This window comes from Manis pentadactyla, chromosome 11, assembly GCF_030020395.1.
Source record: "Manis pentadactyla isolate mManPen7 chromosome 11, mManPen7.hap1, whole genome shotgun sequence".
Classification (NCBI taxonomy): Eukaryota; Metazoa; Chordata; class Mammalia; order Pholidota; family Manidae; genus Manis; species Manis pentadactyla.
In genome coordinates this window covers 116,012,117-116,029,112 of record NC_080029.1, presented here as the reverse complement: position 1 = coordinate 116,029,112, position 16,996 = coordinate 116,012,117, and the positions used below count along the sequence as shown (strand labels likewise).

Here is a 16,996-nt window from a genome sequence, read left to right as displayed (position 1 = left end):
ACTGCAAATGTCTAAAGTAATTAATATGCAAACAGTTTTTTAAATTGTTCCACAGTAACTTTAAGGCTCACATTTGTAAGGGCTGCCCAAATGGAGTACTTGTATACATAGTCAATCTTAGAATTTCAGAGCTGGGGCGAGCAACTAAGTATGACCAAGCAGTTACCACAGAGTAAAAAAAAAAATGGGGAGGGAAAAAATATTTGGATAAGGAAGAATGGTGGTATCTGTTGTACTGATAACCATTTATAAGAAGTAAGAATCCTGTATTTATTAAACATGGTGATCACAGTCTGGATTTTTTTTTTTGAGATGGTCCAAACCTTACATATTTTATCCACCTGTCTTCAAAAATTAGTGAATCTCAAGTAAGATGCACATCAGAACTACCTGTAGAGCTTTCTAACTTATAACTGCCCACTGAATCAGAATAGGGAGGAAGGACACCAATGCGTAGTTTTTAAAAAAATAGATGTGATTCTGATGCCAGACTAAAAAGTCACTTCATGGCCTGGAAATTCCAAAGTTTTAATGTCTATATAACTCATAAGGTGCCTCTCACACCTGAAAAGGCATAAAATGCCTGTATTTTAGTTTGGAAAATACAGTTATCATTATCACTTATGCTAATTAATATCATATGTAAATTATGAAAGCATGCCTTTGCCATTATAGTCTCAATCTTAATCTTCATATAAAGCTACATTTAAAGAAAATTATCTTTTTTGACAAGATACTTTATCTTTGAGGTAACAAATAACTGCCATACAAAATAAACATGTAAATAGAATTCTAGTGTGATTATTGACCATTCTGACTTTGGGTTTTGCCTATTTAAAATTCCACTTAAATTTAAGAAACAATACCATAGATCACAATAGAGCCTTATGCAAAACAAAGTTTAATGTTTAGGAGTTCAAAAAGAAATTAAATTAGGAGAGGCAATGAGGGAGTGATTAATACAGGATCTAGAGTCAGCCTAAATTAGAATTCAAACTTAATGTTAACTCATTTAACCTCTCTATGCCTCAGTTTCATCATCTTGTAAATGGTAATCATAATTGTAAATCTTAGCACTGTTTTAAGGATTAGATGAGTTAATACACATAAAATATTCTAAAACCTAACATTACTACTCAATAAATATTGGCTACTGCTACTTAAAAGTAAAATGTGACTTGTATATTCACTTTCTTTCAGAGGTGAGAGCATGTTCTGAAATTATTTTACAATAAGCTAGTCAATTTCTATTAAAAAAAGAAAAAGCTTGCCTTTCACCTTTGATATCACAGACTCAATCTTAGTCAATCCTTTGATGTAAAGATACTTTTAAAGATCTTACTAGGATCTTAATAGGATTGAATTTAATCTGTGGATCAACATGGAGAGAAATGACATTTCTCTAATAACAATACTGAGTGTTCTAAATCATTAGTTCTCCATTATTTAGATCTTACTTAATTTCTCTCAGCAGGTTTGTAGTTTTCATACAGATCTTGCACATATTTTGTGCAATGTATCCCTAAGTATTTCATATGTTTGGATGTTATAGTAAATTCTTGTTTTTTTGAATTTCAACTTCCAATTATTTACTGCTAATTGAAATACAATTGATATTTATAAATCAACCATGTATTCTGAAACCTTGTTAAATTCACATACTAGCACTATATCTTTTTTGTAGATTCTTTGGGATTTTTTTCTACACAATGAGGTCATCTTCAAATAAAGACAATAATTATTTATTCATTTCTAATTTTTTGCTTTTTTTTCTTGCTTTATTGTGCTGCCTAGGATTGCAAGGACAATGCTAAACAGCAGTTTTAAGAGCAGATATTCTTGCCTTGCTCCCAATTTTAGGTGTGAAGCATTCAAATTTTTCACCATTAACTATGATACCAACTAAAGGTTTTTTGTAAATACCCTTTATTACACTGAGGCAGTTTCCTTCTTTTTTTTTTCCTTGCTGAGAGTTTTATCATGACTTGATACTGAATTTGACCAAATGCTTTCTCCACATCAATGGAAATAATCATACCATCTTTTTATTTTTAGTTTGCTGAAAATGTGAATTATACTGATTGATTTCTGAACATTGTACCGACCTAATATTCCTGGAATAAACTCTATTTGGTTTATTGCCTGGAATGTGGCAGTGGTTCATGAGTGCATATACCTGTCAAACTCATCAAACTGTATACTTAAAAAGGTGGATTTTTACTGTGTGTAAACTGTACTTTCAATAAACATAACCAAGAGGAAGAAGAAAGAAAGAGAGAGCAGGGAAAAAATCACTATGTTAAATTTAAACCCAAGAAGGTATGGAGAAAAAATTAAGAAAAGTACTTGTCCTTTGTGGGCAAGGTAATAAAAAATAAAAACAAGACATAATATTCATCTGGCTTATCAACCAACACATGGAAGTCTTCTGAGAGTTAGTGAGTTACAGTATTAACAGTATTTTTATAGGATGACCTATAAGAGAATTATAGTTAACCACATTTAAAGTTTATCTTTTTAAATCCCTGCTATCATGAGCTATAAGCCACTAGTCACATGTGACTATATTTAAATTAAAATTAAATAGAATTTAAAATTCAGTTCCTTAGTTGCATTAGCCATGTTTTCAGTGTTCAATAGCCACATATGGCTGGTGGCTACCACATGGGACAGTGCAGATACAGAAAATTTCCATCATCAGACATTGTTCTACTAGTGCTGTTCTAGGTTTTTTTTGTTGTTGTTTGCTTTTTAAATAATTTCTATCCTTCATTAGTGTCAGATTATTTTATACTCAGCCTTTTAGAATTTTAAGGCTGGAAACAAATGAACATATTAAGTCCAATACTTCACATTTTATAGGAAAGGAAACAAAGGCACAGAGATACGATTTTTACTCTAGAACTTTTTTCGTCAATTTCCTTCACCAAAAATCTGAGAATCTACTATGTGCCAGGAACTATGCTAAGAACTAGGAATTCAAAGAACTCATAGTCTAGTAGAGAGTAAAGACACCTAGTGAGATCATCTCTAATGTGCTCTGATGCACATGTTTAGGAAGCTAGTTGCCAGTCAACTCATCCACTGGGGCTTCTGAGATGCCTCCTGGAAAAAGTGAAATGTGAAGGACAACGAGTTAGGTGAAGAAGGCAACAGGAAAGTTTTGCGGCCCAGAGAACAGTACTTGCAAAGCACTAGGAAAACAATTCAGTGTTTTTCTAATAATAATGCATGAGAAGAGTAAATACAGGTGACACTGGAAAGAAATGAGCAGGTGCCAAATTATGGAAAGCCATGTATGTTATGCTAAAGAAGCTGAAGTTTTTGTTTCATTAGTGTTAAGAAGCCATGGATTATAAAGGAATAGCAAGAAAATTAATCACTTAGGTTGCCACCAGAGGAGAGATATGAAGAGAGGCCAAGAAAGGAGAGGGATCTATTATTTAAAAGTAGATTTGTAAAATAAAGGCAAGACAGGAGAGCTTAAACTAGGACAGTGATGGTATGGAAAGACAGGAGACAGATTTGAGAAATATTTAGGGCTTAAGTTTGATAGGACTTGGTCAGCTCAGTTTTAAATACTTGACTTTAAGGAGCAAGTAGAATGTTTTGGTGAAGGTAGTTAGCTACACATATCTGTATTTGAAATTCAAGGGAAGGTCTGGGATGAAGATATGTATCTTGGAGTTGGTGCTAGTTTAAACCAAAAAAGTGGTTCTGATGATCTCTAGGGGAAGTATGGAGAAAAGCAGACCAAAGATGAAACCCCAAGGAAAAAAAAACTTGACATGCTTCCTTAAGAGAATCCACTGAAGGCAAGTGATTGAGAAGAAACAATCAGAAAAGAGAATTTCAGGGACAAAGTGGTTGGTAGGAAATGTAGCAAAAAAAATGAAAACTAGGAAGATAAACTTGAAATTTGGAAATCAGATGGTCACTTGTGACATCTGCAAGAGCAATTTCAGTGAACAATGGGTTACAGAGAAGACGTAAAAAGAGCAAGTGTAGAGTACTCTGAGGAACTAGATAAGAACAATAGGATGAACACAGAGCTCTACTAGAAAGTAGCTTGTTTTTGTGTTTTTTTAAAGGTTGAGAGACTTGAGAGGATGAGCCTATAGAGAGACAGGAACTGAAAATACAGGACAGAGAGAAGGTAAATGAGAGAGCCAGGTCTCAAAATTGTTCCTGAGCATTTTCACCTGATGTCTCACAGACATCTCCAATACCAAAAGTCTAAGAGTATATACTCTGATCTTTCTCTCACAAACTGATGGTTTCTCTACCGTAACCTGTGCTTCAGTAAGAAACCTAGAACTTCTCCTTGACCTCTCCTTTTTCTTCACTCCCCACAGTCTATTACCATTTCTACCCTCAACACTTCTGAAACTAACTTCTCTCTCTATCAGCATTACCTTAGTTCAAGACACCATCATCCCTTATTTTGTGTAATACTAGATTCCTAACTGGCCTCAATGTATCAGCCTTGCCCCGCTTCAATGCAGTCTTCAAAGTGATCTTTTTACTGCCCAAATCTGAACATGTCACTCTGCTTAAAAATCCTTTAAGGGTTTTCTGTCATCTTTCTTTGTATCAGCCATATGAACTAAGCCCATGGCTCTCTCTCTGATCACTCTTCTTGCTCTCTTCACTCCAGTTTCATTGGCCTCTCAGCGTACTCCTCTCCTGTCTTGGGGCTTCACTCCTCATCATCCTTATAATCTTGTTTTAAACATCACAGCACCAAGAGAGGACTACATTCTCCTGTAATCACCTCCAGAGTTCCCTTTCTTCTTTAAGACATGTCACAACTGTAATTCATTAATGACTTGTGCTATCATTTAATCCTATCTTTCTCACTAGACTGCAAACTTCTGAGGGCTGCAGAGACAGTGTATGTCTTGTTTAATGCTATACTCCTTGTGCCTGGAACACAGCAGACTCTTAATATTATTTCTTGAATGAGAAGAATAAATGAAAAAAAGATTAGCTTTGAGCAAGAAAAGGGCTATTTCCTCCTGAGACTGAAAAGAGTAAGAAAGAATGGGTACAAATGTAGATAAGCTGAAAAGTAGTTGTAGTGGCACTAAGATTAAGGAAGAAATGGGCAGCTTAGAGAATTCACATCTTGTAACCCCAATTTTCTTGCATTAGCAGTGATCTGAGAGAGGGAGAATAGTGTTTGCATAAAGTATGGCCAAGATTTAAAGTGACTACCGAAGGGAAGAGGGAGAGAAGACAGGAACCTGACCAAGAATTAGTCAAGGGTGGTTTTGTGTTCATTGTTAAGGGGCAACTCTACATAAGGTGGAAACCACAATGCAAAAATATACTAAGCCAAATTTATCAGAGAATGGATTTCCCTGTGCAAAGTCTAATTACTGACTTTATTCTTTCAAGATGTTAACAGTTTCTCATTTGATTAATAAAACCTGCCAGTAGAATTTATTGGTAAGAGAATGACTTAACAATGAACATATTTGTTGGTAATTTGATTCTTCAAAAATATCTGAGAAACCTGTCAGCATTTTCTTCTCTCGGGTTGTCTTAACACAGTATTTTAATTACATAATTAATTTGCTGGCAAAGTTACTTCTTTACTGATAGTAAAAAGGCAAATAGTCTGTTCTTTAGTCAATTACAACAAATGTCTTATTGGTAGGATTCAAATTAACGTTTTGTTGGTTCCCAGGACAGTAAGTAAGATATAAATTGCCACAAAAATCCTACCAAATCTGCAACTCCTCCTCCTCCAGCACTGTATCACAGATGAAATAAATAGCTTTTGGATTAAGGAACTTTTGCTGCTTAATAGTGGCTAACATTGGTTCTTTGCAGAAAATAAAATAATTCTAGCTCATCTTCCCACTCTCCCTTCCAGATGGTGCTACAGCTACAAGTGGAGAAAAGTTAATAGCTGGAGCAAAGACAGCTTGTCTTCTTCTTATTATTAAATATAACAGCTTAATCTGCCTTATTTCTTGTTATGATTACCTTTTCCATACAGGCTCACATAATTCCACAATGCTTTCCGACAAGATGAGATTCTAGCACTATGTAGCAAATGTGAAGGTTCTCATTAGAATGACCAGGAATGGACTTGAGCAAGTGAGAAGAAAGTTCTTTTCTTGCACTCTCCTTCCTCTATCTCTTTGCCCCTGCCAAATGTAGTTGCCACACCCCTAGGTCCCCAACCAGCACTGTCACTGTAGCTCCCCATTGTCCTTCAAGGACACTGAAAGAGGGAGGCATTAGTCAAAAGTGTACTCTTCTTGACTCAAGATTCAATTTGCATTTTAAAAGAGCCCTTTTAATACAGAAAAATCCCTCAATGAACTATTATTTCCTCAATAAACTGATATTCAGAGGTAGTAGGATATTTTATTCTGGCACAGAAACAGATTAGAAAAAAGATGAGGCTGTACCACAAAGGGAAGTAAGAGGAGAGCTGACTTTACTACTTTAGTTCTTTCTGCCAGTGATCCTAAATGTGAATCTGACACTGAGCTTCATTAACAAATTCACATCAAGAATCCTTTGAGAATAGCTAGCTAACCCCTGCCAGTAAGTTTTGTACCCTAAGTGCCTAGACCCATCCCCAATCCACTCATCCATGAAGAATCTTTCTCTCACAAAGAAGAGAAAAAAAGGAAGAACTTAAATCACCTCATTGGAAAGACCACCAACTTCTGGCCTTAACCCTCAAAACTTGGGGCCAGAACAGTCAATCTGCAAACCTTACTATATTAACTCAAATTCAACACAAGAAAATGAATCATCTAGCTATTCATACCAAAAAAAACAGTCTTTGGAGGGGCCTCAGAAATCATATGGTACACAAACCTCTTATTACAGATGAGGAATATGAGACTCAAAGTAGAGCGCTTGTCCAAAGCTACATAACTGATTAATAGCAGAACCTACTTCATTATTTCTATAACCCCAATGACTCACTTTTTATTTTGTTCATGCAGAATCTGGTCATCATAAATGCCTGCACACTTTTTCTAGATCAACCTTAAATATAAAATAATTCTCATGGAATATATATCAAGATGTCCTTCCCATGTCCTAAAGTTCCTTGAACATTTATTTATTTTATGAAGTTTTAGTAATATATTCTGTGTTCGTGTACTGGCTTTACAAGGTTAATTTTAAGATCAGCAAAATATAGACTATAAACTATAAGTTGTTACAAAGATACGGTTTTCAGTGTTTTTAATCCTTTAATGACAAGCTCTAGTTAAAAAAAAAAAATTCTTGAATTGAGAAAATACTACTCTAACCTTTACCAAAATATTTCAGCTGCAGAAATGAAGTAAGTTTATCATACGTACTTAAAGCTCTAGAATGATCCGGATTCCTTATTCCCTTTGCTCGTAACCTCTGAAGAAGAACTGTTGAGGACAATTGTTTTACAAGATACACTGCCATGGAATAGTTCTGAAAAAAAAAAAAAAAAAGATGTAGAAAACAAACAACATATGTAAGTAAATAGTACATCTATTTTAATCCCACAGTGATAGGGAAAGAAAGCTAACATTTGTTAAAACACCTACTGTGTGCCAAGCACTATCTCAGGTGTTCTCATGAAGGGTAATTCGCTAAACCCTAAACAAAAAGCTGCTGAGGTGGTCATAAACTTACTTTTATGGATGAGGAAAGTGAAGTGTAGAAAAAAGAACTTGCCCTAATTATCCAACTTTCAAGCAATAAAGCAGGTCTGCTATGCTTCTGTATTACCTGACTACATACGCTTAAAGCTAATCAATTTAAGGTGCTTATATAAAAGACCACTAAATATAAACTAAGACCAATAAGATGTCAAAGTCTTCATAAAACATATTTAGTAGGTAATAAATATATCTAAAATAGTAACTATTTTAAAGATTACAGATCAGATTGGCTTCCTAATCTGTACCATTTAATCTCTATATCTTAAACTAGTTCTTGAAAAGAACCTACTTGGACCATTATCACAAGAAGCAGAGGGAATATTAAAGATTTTTAAAGAGAAGCTGCTGGTTTGGCAAATGAATCCAGTACCAGCACAGGGACTACCCAGCTGTGGTAAATAGCAGAAGGGGACAAAGAAAATAGTTAACTAATAAGCCAAGGTAAAGTAAAAGGTAAATGATTAGATAAGAGGAAGAAAAGAGGGCTGAGGCTTGTGAAGGGTAGGAGAGAGATCTCAATAAAAAGGCCAACTTTCCATTTGGTATTGGGATCAAGAGGAAGATCAAGAGATTTGGAAAGAAGCAAAAGGAAAAATAATTACTGCACCTTCTATCTTACAGCTATATACAGTTTTCAAAGCACTCTTAATATACACTATCTACTTCATTTAAACCTGTAAGGTATAAGGCCTATAAGAGAGAGAGAGGATAAGTATTTTTCTAAGTGAGGGGTTGATGAGACACAGACACACAAAAAATGTGGAATCTGATCACGATCATTTATCTGCTTGGTGACAGGGCTGGCAGTAGAGACCAAGAGGAAAGAGGACAGCAGGCTTAATGGCCCAGGCCAGTGTAGTTCTCTACAGTCCTGCTTTCACACAGCCTGGGGGCTCTGACCCTCAGCCTAGTCCAATGTACATTCCAACAAGTTCCTTTCACACTTCTGAAAATGCAGTCCCCTCTTTTGGCAACAAGAGAAAATATCTTACAATATTCTCTGGGAGTTCGTATTTTCATTTAGAGTTCAGAAGCCTATCCTTGTTCCCATGTTACACATTTTCTGAGAAAAAAATGAAGGGTCAAAAAAGCTAATTTACTATAATTAACAAATAACCTTAAAACTTCCTTAAATTTTAGAGCATACAACATCTAAGCTTTTTTTAGGGGAAAAAACCCATATTCACTTTTGTTATTTATTTGATTAATGTTTCAAGCATGGTAGAAACTGGAGGAATACTAATTAACACTGTGAAATTATGTACTGACAGCTTGAATCTTCAGAACTAGTAATTACCCTAAAGCTTTATATAAAATTTTAAGGAAAGATCAAGTAAAAACCACAACTACAAGTTCAATAAAAAGGTATGGCCACTCTTGTTGAAACATAACCAAATAAGAAAAAGAAAAACAGCAGCAGCAGAAAGAATGTCAGGTAATAACAATGCCACTTGTACTGATAATGTAGAATTAAATTTTGTATTACATGAAAGAGATTCAGTGGCAAAAAACCCCAAAGTTTTAGTGGTACAGTATCTGCTACGTAGACATTATTTTGTTCCCCTAACTTTTCAAAGTACTACTCCAACTACTGGTATATATTGCATTACATTGATGTTTTTGTTAAATTTTTTTTGGTAAAATATTCAGAACTGCCTACCAAGTTCATAGGACATTGTCTCCATAATATACTCATTTAGTGCCCTTTACACCAGTATCTGAATAACTTCTCTACAAACAATGAGAGTAACAAATGCCAAATGCAGTGATTACCCTGCTTTAGGATAAGTTACAATACAGTTTACTTTGCTTATTTCCTTCAAGAACTGTACTAGCTCTTTTATATTATGTCTTTCTAAAAAACTGAACTATAGTTGACGTGTAACACTGTGTAAGTTTAATATGCACAGCCTGTTGACTTGATATATTTATGTATTACAATATGATTACCACAGTAGCCTTAGCTAACACTACTAGCTCTTCTATTTATTTCTTTTGAACAGGTATTTCTAACATTTCTCAATGGCACATACTAATACAAATTAATCTCCAAACAGTAAAAGATCCTACACAAACTAGTGTATCTTTACAAGATGAATTAAAAACGGAACAAAAAACAATCTGTTAAGTTATTTTCTTGACTTTAGAAAAGAGTAATTTTCTTTCAATGGTTTACTTCAGAAAGGTCTCCAACTTGTTGACTGGAGTCTACATGAAGGAAGATCTTACCTGGTAAACCTTCAAATCACTGAAGATACTGTTTTGTTTCTGAGGTTTGGAAGACTCCCCATGGAAAGGTATCCCCCCCTCTCAAGTGCTACATATCAGCAACAGCATTTCCCTCCTCTCAATTTCAGACTTCTTTCATAGTTCATTGTAAAAAACCTGGTGTTATACTTCGCTGGTAGGTTATACTTTTCACACACAGACAAAAACCAAAACATTTTCAACAACCTCTTCAAACAGGGGGACAAAAAGGGGGAACCCCAAGGTAAAACACTAAGTAAAACATTTAAAAGGATTTTTAAAACCTAATGGTGACAATTAGGCAAAGGAAAAAAAAAATAACATTTACATATGTCAAAAGGGATTTGGATAAAATTCAAATCCATTTCTCACAAATACAGGAATATGCTGTGGATGAAACTGTTCTATCAAAAATCAATTGCCATTATAATACTTAATGTTGTGACACTAGTAGGATTCTCATTAACATAAGGAGTAAGTCACGTATGTCCACTAGCACTCCTATTATTAACACTGTCTGAAGAGTTCTAGCCAGCACAATAGGACACGAACAAGAAATTATAGCATAAATATTTGGATAATCATTTTTTGTATGATAAATCTCAGAGTCAAAACTGTCTACCTGGAAACAAGAAAACAACAAAAAGGCTACTAGAACCACTGTGTGAAGTTAGATATTAAGTAAATATTTAAAAATAACTAGCTTTTAAATACACTAGCAATAAATTCTTTAGAAAATACAGAAAAAAACTATAATAGCAATAATAATAATAAACACAAATTAACTTAAAATATTGAAGACTTTTAAGAAACCTATTAAATTAGAGGAACATAAGAGAGGATTTGAGTGCATGGAGAAATACACAGTTCTTGGAATGGGTACATTAAATATTGTACATAAAATAATCTTCCCTAACTTAATCTATATAAATTTTAAGCAATCTCATTCAAATTCCCAGAAAAGTTTGTGAAGTAATGCAGGGAAAATGTCTCATTCTCTGTAATTACTTTTCCAACATTTTCACTACCCTCAAAGTCTGTTTTTTCCCCTACAAGTCTCAGCACATTTATCTGACTTGCTATGTCACGAAGAAGTGGTGAGACCAGAACACACCCATCTCTCTAATACCAATCATACACACTCATCCAAGATTCCTTTAATTCTTCCATTAACTAAAGAAGCTGTCTCTCAGCCGCCATGAGATACTAAGCAATTCACCATTCATTAACCTTTCTTTCTCTTGTATATTTAATCTCCTTGTCTCTAGAAGATACCATCGTTTTTTATATATGTTAAAGAATCTCTCATTAAAACAAGTAACTTTCATCTCACACTTCCCTCCAGCACATCCTTCTTTCCAAAGCCATATTTCTATAGCTCACTATGCCCAGTGCCTCTCCACCTGGTCACAGTCTGGCCTCCCCTCTCACCAGCCAGTGAAACAGCTCATGCCACAGTCACCTTCAGGTTCCTAATCCAAAGGGTGTTTTTTAGACTTCAACATACTTGACTTCTCAACATCTGTTCAATACTGCTTACCACTTCCTTCCTTTTCGAAACTCTTCCCTTGGTGTCTTATATCCACTCTCCAGCTGTTCCACCTCTGTGACACTATGTCCCCAGGTCCTCTGCAGGTCCTGTCTCTTCAACCCAGTATTAAATGGTGCAGTTCCTCAAGAATAAGTCTTAGGCACTCTCCTCTTCCTATTTGATGCATTCCCCCTAAGACCTGCTTGTGTGACCCCAATAGCCACCAATATGCAGATGACTCACATATTTTTCTCTAGTCCAAATTCATCCTGAGCCTATAGGCCCAACTGCCTATTCAGAATGTCTCAAATTCCAAAACTTCAAAACTGAACTCATGATTTTCTCCATCTAGTTCTCCAACACTCCCCCCTCTAAAGCAAAACAAAACACACTGAAACCAATCCTTTTTCAGTGTTTCCTCTATCTCAGTAATATTATCATTTACCTTGTTACTCAAGCCACAAACCAAGCAGTCCCTTAACATCTCCTTTCTCTTTGTCCCTACTACTAATCTATCACTTAGTCCTATAGATCTACCTACTTATCTCAATCCCCACTGCCACCACTCAAGGCTAATAAACCATCTCACTGATCTTCAGGAAAAGCTTGCTCCTAAGAGGTCACCCCTCTGCATGATTCTGGCCTCCATTCAAGCTGTTTACCCACTCTGAGGAGTGATCTTGTCTAAACAGAAATACGGTCCTGTAAACCTTCTGCTTAAAAAGAGAAGATCATTAACATTAACATTCCTTCAGTGGCCCTATGTGGTCTGGTCCTTTCTTGCCTCTCCAGCCTCATCCTGTACATTGCTCCTCTCCATTCTCTGCACTCTAGCCAGTGAACCCTTTCAATTTATTGAAAAGAACTAGGCTCACCCTCGCCACTGGGCTGTTGTGCAGGTGATTTCCTCTGAACCTCTAACCTGATTCCTTCTAGCCTTCTTTCAGTTCTTGGCTCAGCCACTAAATCCTCAGGGAAACCCTGCCTGACAACTCTTTCTAGATCAAAATGCCCTTTAATATACTCTAAAATCACCACACACCTCTCTTTTATAGTACTAGTTCACATTTGTGTGTGTGACCACCTGGCTCCTATCTCAGGCTCCAAAAGAGAAAGGACTTTTTCCCCTCACTTTGATACTACTAGTTTTCAGTACAGTGCATGGCATATAGTGAGCACTCAATAAATTTCAAATAAAAATATCTATGAGCTTATATCATAAAACTTCAATAATAAAAAATTTTTGAACCCAGAAAAAGAATGCTAGACTAAGAAACAATACAGAAAAGATCTGGAAATGCATACAGGATAAATAAAAATCAAATACATAATAATAGTGGCATCTCAATCAGCACTTATTTGGCTAATGGTATTAGAACTGGCTGGCTATTTTAAAAATGAAAGTAAATTTTCATTTCATACAACACACAAATTTATGATGGATTAAATATTTAAGGGTAAAACAAGAAACCTCAAAAGTCTAGATGAAAATATAAACAAATATATATGTAAGCTTGGGAAAGGCAGATGGACTGAGCATGACAGGGCTGAGAGGGAAAGACTTAAAAAGGAAAAAAACTGGTTAAGACTTCACTCCATAATAATTTAAACCTTCTATGCATTCAATAATCACATAGAAATAAAAATAAAAGGCAAACAAACTGGAAACAAATATTTGTAACATGTGAAAGAGGCTTAAGTCTTAAGATCCGTAAGGAAAACCGCAAGAGAAATAGATACAGACACAATTTTGAATGTAAGTAATCATAAACATAAACTATTCAATCTCAGTAATAATAAAAGGAGTACTAATTAAAGCAATGTGGTGACATTATTTACCTACTAAAATTATAAAGATTTTACAGAAGAAAAAGCTCAGCACTGACAGGGTATGAGTCAACAGACACATGAATAAACACTGAAAGTCACAGAATAAATCTGTATATCTTTTGGTAAGTCAATCTGTCAGTGTACAAAGAATTTCTTAAAATTCTGCACGCTCTCTGACTCAGCAATTCCACTTCTGGGAATTTACTCTAAGGAAGTTATCATGTATGTATGCAAAGCTATTGCTACAAGGATGGTCTTCAAAATGTTTTCTGAAACAGCAATGAATCAATCAATAAATCAAATAAGTGCTCAACAATAGAGACAAGACTAAATTATGACATACTCACATTGGAATATGCAGTAGCCATTTAAAATCATGCAGATGAACATGTAATGACATACAAAGACGTTTATGATAAATTGCTGGGTGAAAGGATTAGGCTATAAAACACCGAATGCTGCATGATACCATTTTTTAAATGGGAAAATGTTGAAAATTCATTGTGAGATAAAAATAAATCCTTTTGCAACTCATTTTACAGTATGATTTACATATTAGTTCAGGTAGCCATGGAGATTAACCCCTCCTTATAATTCAGAAATCAAAAATTTACTTACTCTTCCGATTTCTGCAGTCCAAGAAACAACAATGGTGTTTGGTACTGTTGTGGACAATCGGACAAGTGATGTGATATTAATTGGTCGGCTGGGTCGCTTTGGTTCCACACCATTTTTAGTAGGTGGAAGATAACCCTAGGGATGAAATATAATTTATTTCTACTTATTTTTTCTATAATCATTTCAACTTCCACTCCTAAAACAAAAACCTACAAATCACATCCTAGAAAATGTGAACATTTTTGTTAAAAAGAAAGAAGCAAATACAAGTTTCCTGTGTACTTTCCTAAACAACCCTACAGTCTCATTATAGTAAGTCTGCGAAAAATAGTGGTACTACAACTTGAAAATCTCTAAACTTTAAGAATTGGGGTGAATTCATAAAAAGACTTGGGTAAGTATATAAGGAATATTTTTAAGGTGAACAATATCCACCTCCATATCCACCCTCTGTTTAAGGCATAGCACTCCTCAAATCTCTTCTCTCCCAACAGACTACCAGATTCACAGGAACACCACTGAAGTTTTGTTGAGACAATTTCTGCTCCCCAAATTCACTATCACACTGAAGCTGACACACCCAACTCCAAGTCCTAGATTTTCTCTCCACAGCTAACGTCATAGCTGTTACTCGTACATAGTCGGTACAAGTGCTTTATTCAGTCACTTGAATATCTATCCAAAATAAAGACGTTTTCTTAATGAAAATCTATGATTAACAACAACTGTGATGACTTATTTGCTAGCTATGCTGGCAATGTATTTAAAAAATAGCTTTTAGGACTTACTGGAAGGCTGCAGGGTTTTGTATTCACTTTCACACAAAGATTGGGTGGGAAGTGATCTTCTTGTGGACAACTGGTTTCTGATAAACAAAACCTAAACAATAAAGGACAAATTTAATTTCTTTTATTAAAGGATAACCTCATTATTATTTCTGTTCAGTAGATGATCTAAAAGATGGTCAAATTAACAATAACAACAACAACAAAACTATTAAGACCAAACATTTCACATGATAAATCATATTTAAACAGGTTTATAATAGATAATTCTGCCAATGTAGTTTCAGCAATCATGACCATCAACCTGTAAGTATCTTCATAATATTTCCAATCATCTGCTTATGCATGTTTGGCAGGGGAGGGCTCTGTAGTTGAATAAGTTTAAAAATTTTTGAATCAAAAATCACAAATTGTTTCTTTAATATAGAACATCTTAAAGCTGAGCTAACATGCATCTGCATTATTTCCCAAATTTAGTTGCCTATGAAACAGTTTTTTTGGTTCTTAGCCAAAGATACTGAAAATCATACAAATCCATCTCCAGGACCAAGTTCTGCCCACTAAGCCAAGGTACTCCATTATTCCCTGAGAACTGAAGATGTTGAGTAATAACATGGCTTGTACTATCCACATGTATTTAGAAAATTACATGCATAATCTTTTGAGAAAACCAAGAACAGCTACATAATTTATAAATCCTCTGTTAACTCTTACATAGATCAAGAAATAAATTATTAATTTGCTATTTAAGATATCTATTCTTAATTACTTCCTTATTCCCAATATACTGTTGAGGCTCATTCCATCTTTACAGAATGTTCATAACACCTTTGAATTATATAATATGAAGAATGCTATCTCTGAATTCTATGAAATACTCATGAGTCACACAAGCATCTTCCCTCAACATCTGTAGAGTCTTAACCTGCCAGCCATGGAATCTGTGTGTGAGAAGGGTACACAAAATGGGATAGTCTTCTATGTAAAATTTCCTAAATACATATTCATCTTTATGGGGAGATAATCTATAGCTTCCATCAGATTCTCAAAAGGATTAAGGATCCATATAAAGGTTAAAAATTGAGGATCTATAAAAATTTTCTCAAAAAATACTTGACAAACAGATGTCAAAGTTCATAGGATCATCTCTAACCCCAACAGAACCTTCTATTACAGGCCAGTTCTTTACATGCAACAGTAAGAGGATGCCACGAAGTTGTTAATGAATTATTCCAATGTAGGGATACATTTAAAACATGGATGCTGACTGCCTGGGCTATAGGAAAATAATTTATATGACAGGTTGACTCCTACTCAATTAAATAAAAAGTAAAAATCTAAACTAGCCAAACAAACTAAAGGCAAAAGAAAGAAAAAAGGGGGACAAAAGCAGAAAGTTTTTGTGAAGAGTTCATAGGGGAGGGAAGGTGAAACAGGTACATGAATGAAAACAGACTAGGAATCCCATTAATAGAGAACACGCTGATACATTCTGGTCAAATTATTTTCATGCTTTATATAAAAATTTATACAGAATTAGGATAGTAAATAGGTATATACTCCCAACCTAAATACACTGTGATTGCAGACCTACTGATGTGGGGATGAAAAATGACCACTGTATTTAAACACAAAGAACCACTTAACAATCACCAAATATAATACAAAACCGTTTGTTTTTCATCAAGTTCTGCAGATAAATTTTTAACCATCAAGACTCCCTTAGAATCTCTGAATTAGAAAGTTGGTCATAGAAAGAAAACCTTCCTTTATAATGTAAACCATACCTGTTGCTGCTTTAAAGAACACATGTACATTAATATAAAATACTGAGGATGCAACTAGATCCTTAGTTCTAGAGCTATGGTTTTTAAACTTAATTTTAGTTGTCTTGGGACTCTTTCTTCATATGAAAACCAACCCAGAAGTCAAACATGCAAAAACTTAGTAGCACCACTTGGGCTCAGAGGATGTTGCAAGGGCTGCTGGAGGAGGGAGGGGTGAGGCACAGGGGAGATGGAATGTCACCAGAGTGTACAGGCTCCTAACGGCGGCTCCAGCAACAGGGTGAAACCCACTATTTTAAAGGATGATGTCCCTACATATCAGTATAAACAAAATATAAATTGTTGACGCAGGAAGTAAAAAAAGGGTCATCACCAATATAAATTATGAAAGCACCCTATATTATTAGTCCTTTAATTTATTCAGTCACTGCCCCTGACAGCAGATAAAGTACCTTGAACACAGGAACATCTTTGTTAGTGCCTTCCAAAACCAAGACCTCAACTTCTCCTCTGCTTTCTTAC

The 16,996-nt window shown here is 35.0% G+C and overlaps 1 protein-coding gene across 1 annotated transcript in view; it reads right to left on the bottom strand.

Moving 5' to 3' along the window:
• PIAS1 (protein inhibitor of activated STAT 1) overlaps positions 1-16,996 on the bottom strand; it is a 115,531-nt gene that overhangs the window by 22,346 nt on the left and 76,189 nt on the right. The window contains exons 5-7 of the mRNA XM_036932362.2: positions 14,691-14,781; positions 13,903-14,037; positions 7,338-7,443 (exon numbers count right to left, since the gene is read on the bottom strand). Of these exons, the coding sequence (XP_036788257.1) occupies positions 7,338-7,443; positions 13,903-14,037; positions 14,691-14,781 (332 nt within the window). The remainder of the gene's footprint in view (positions 1-7,337; positions 7,444-13,902; positions 14,038-14,690; positions 14,782-16,996) is intronic.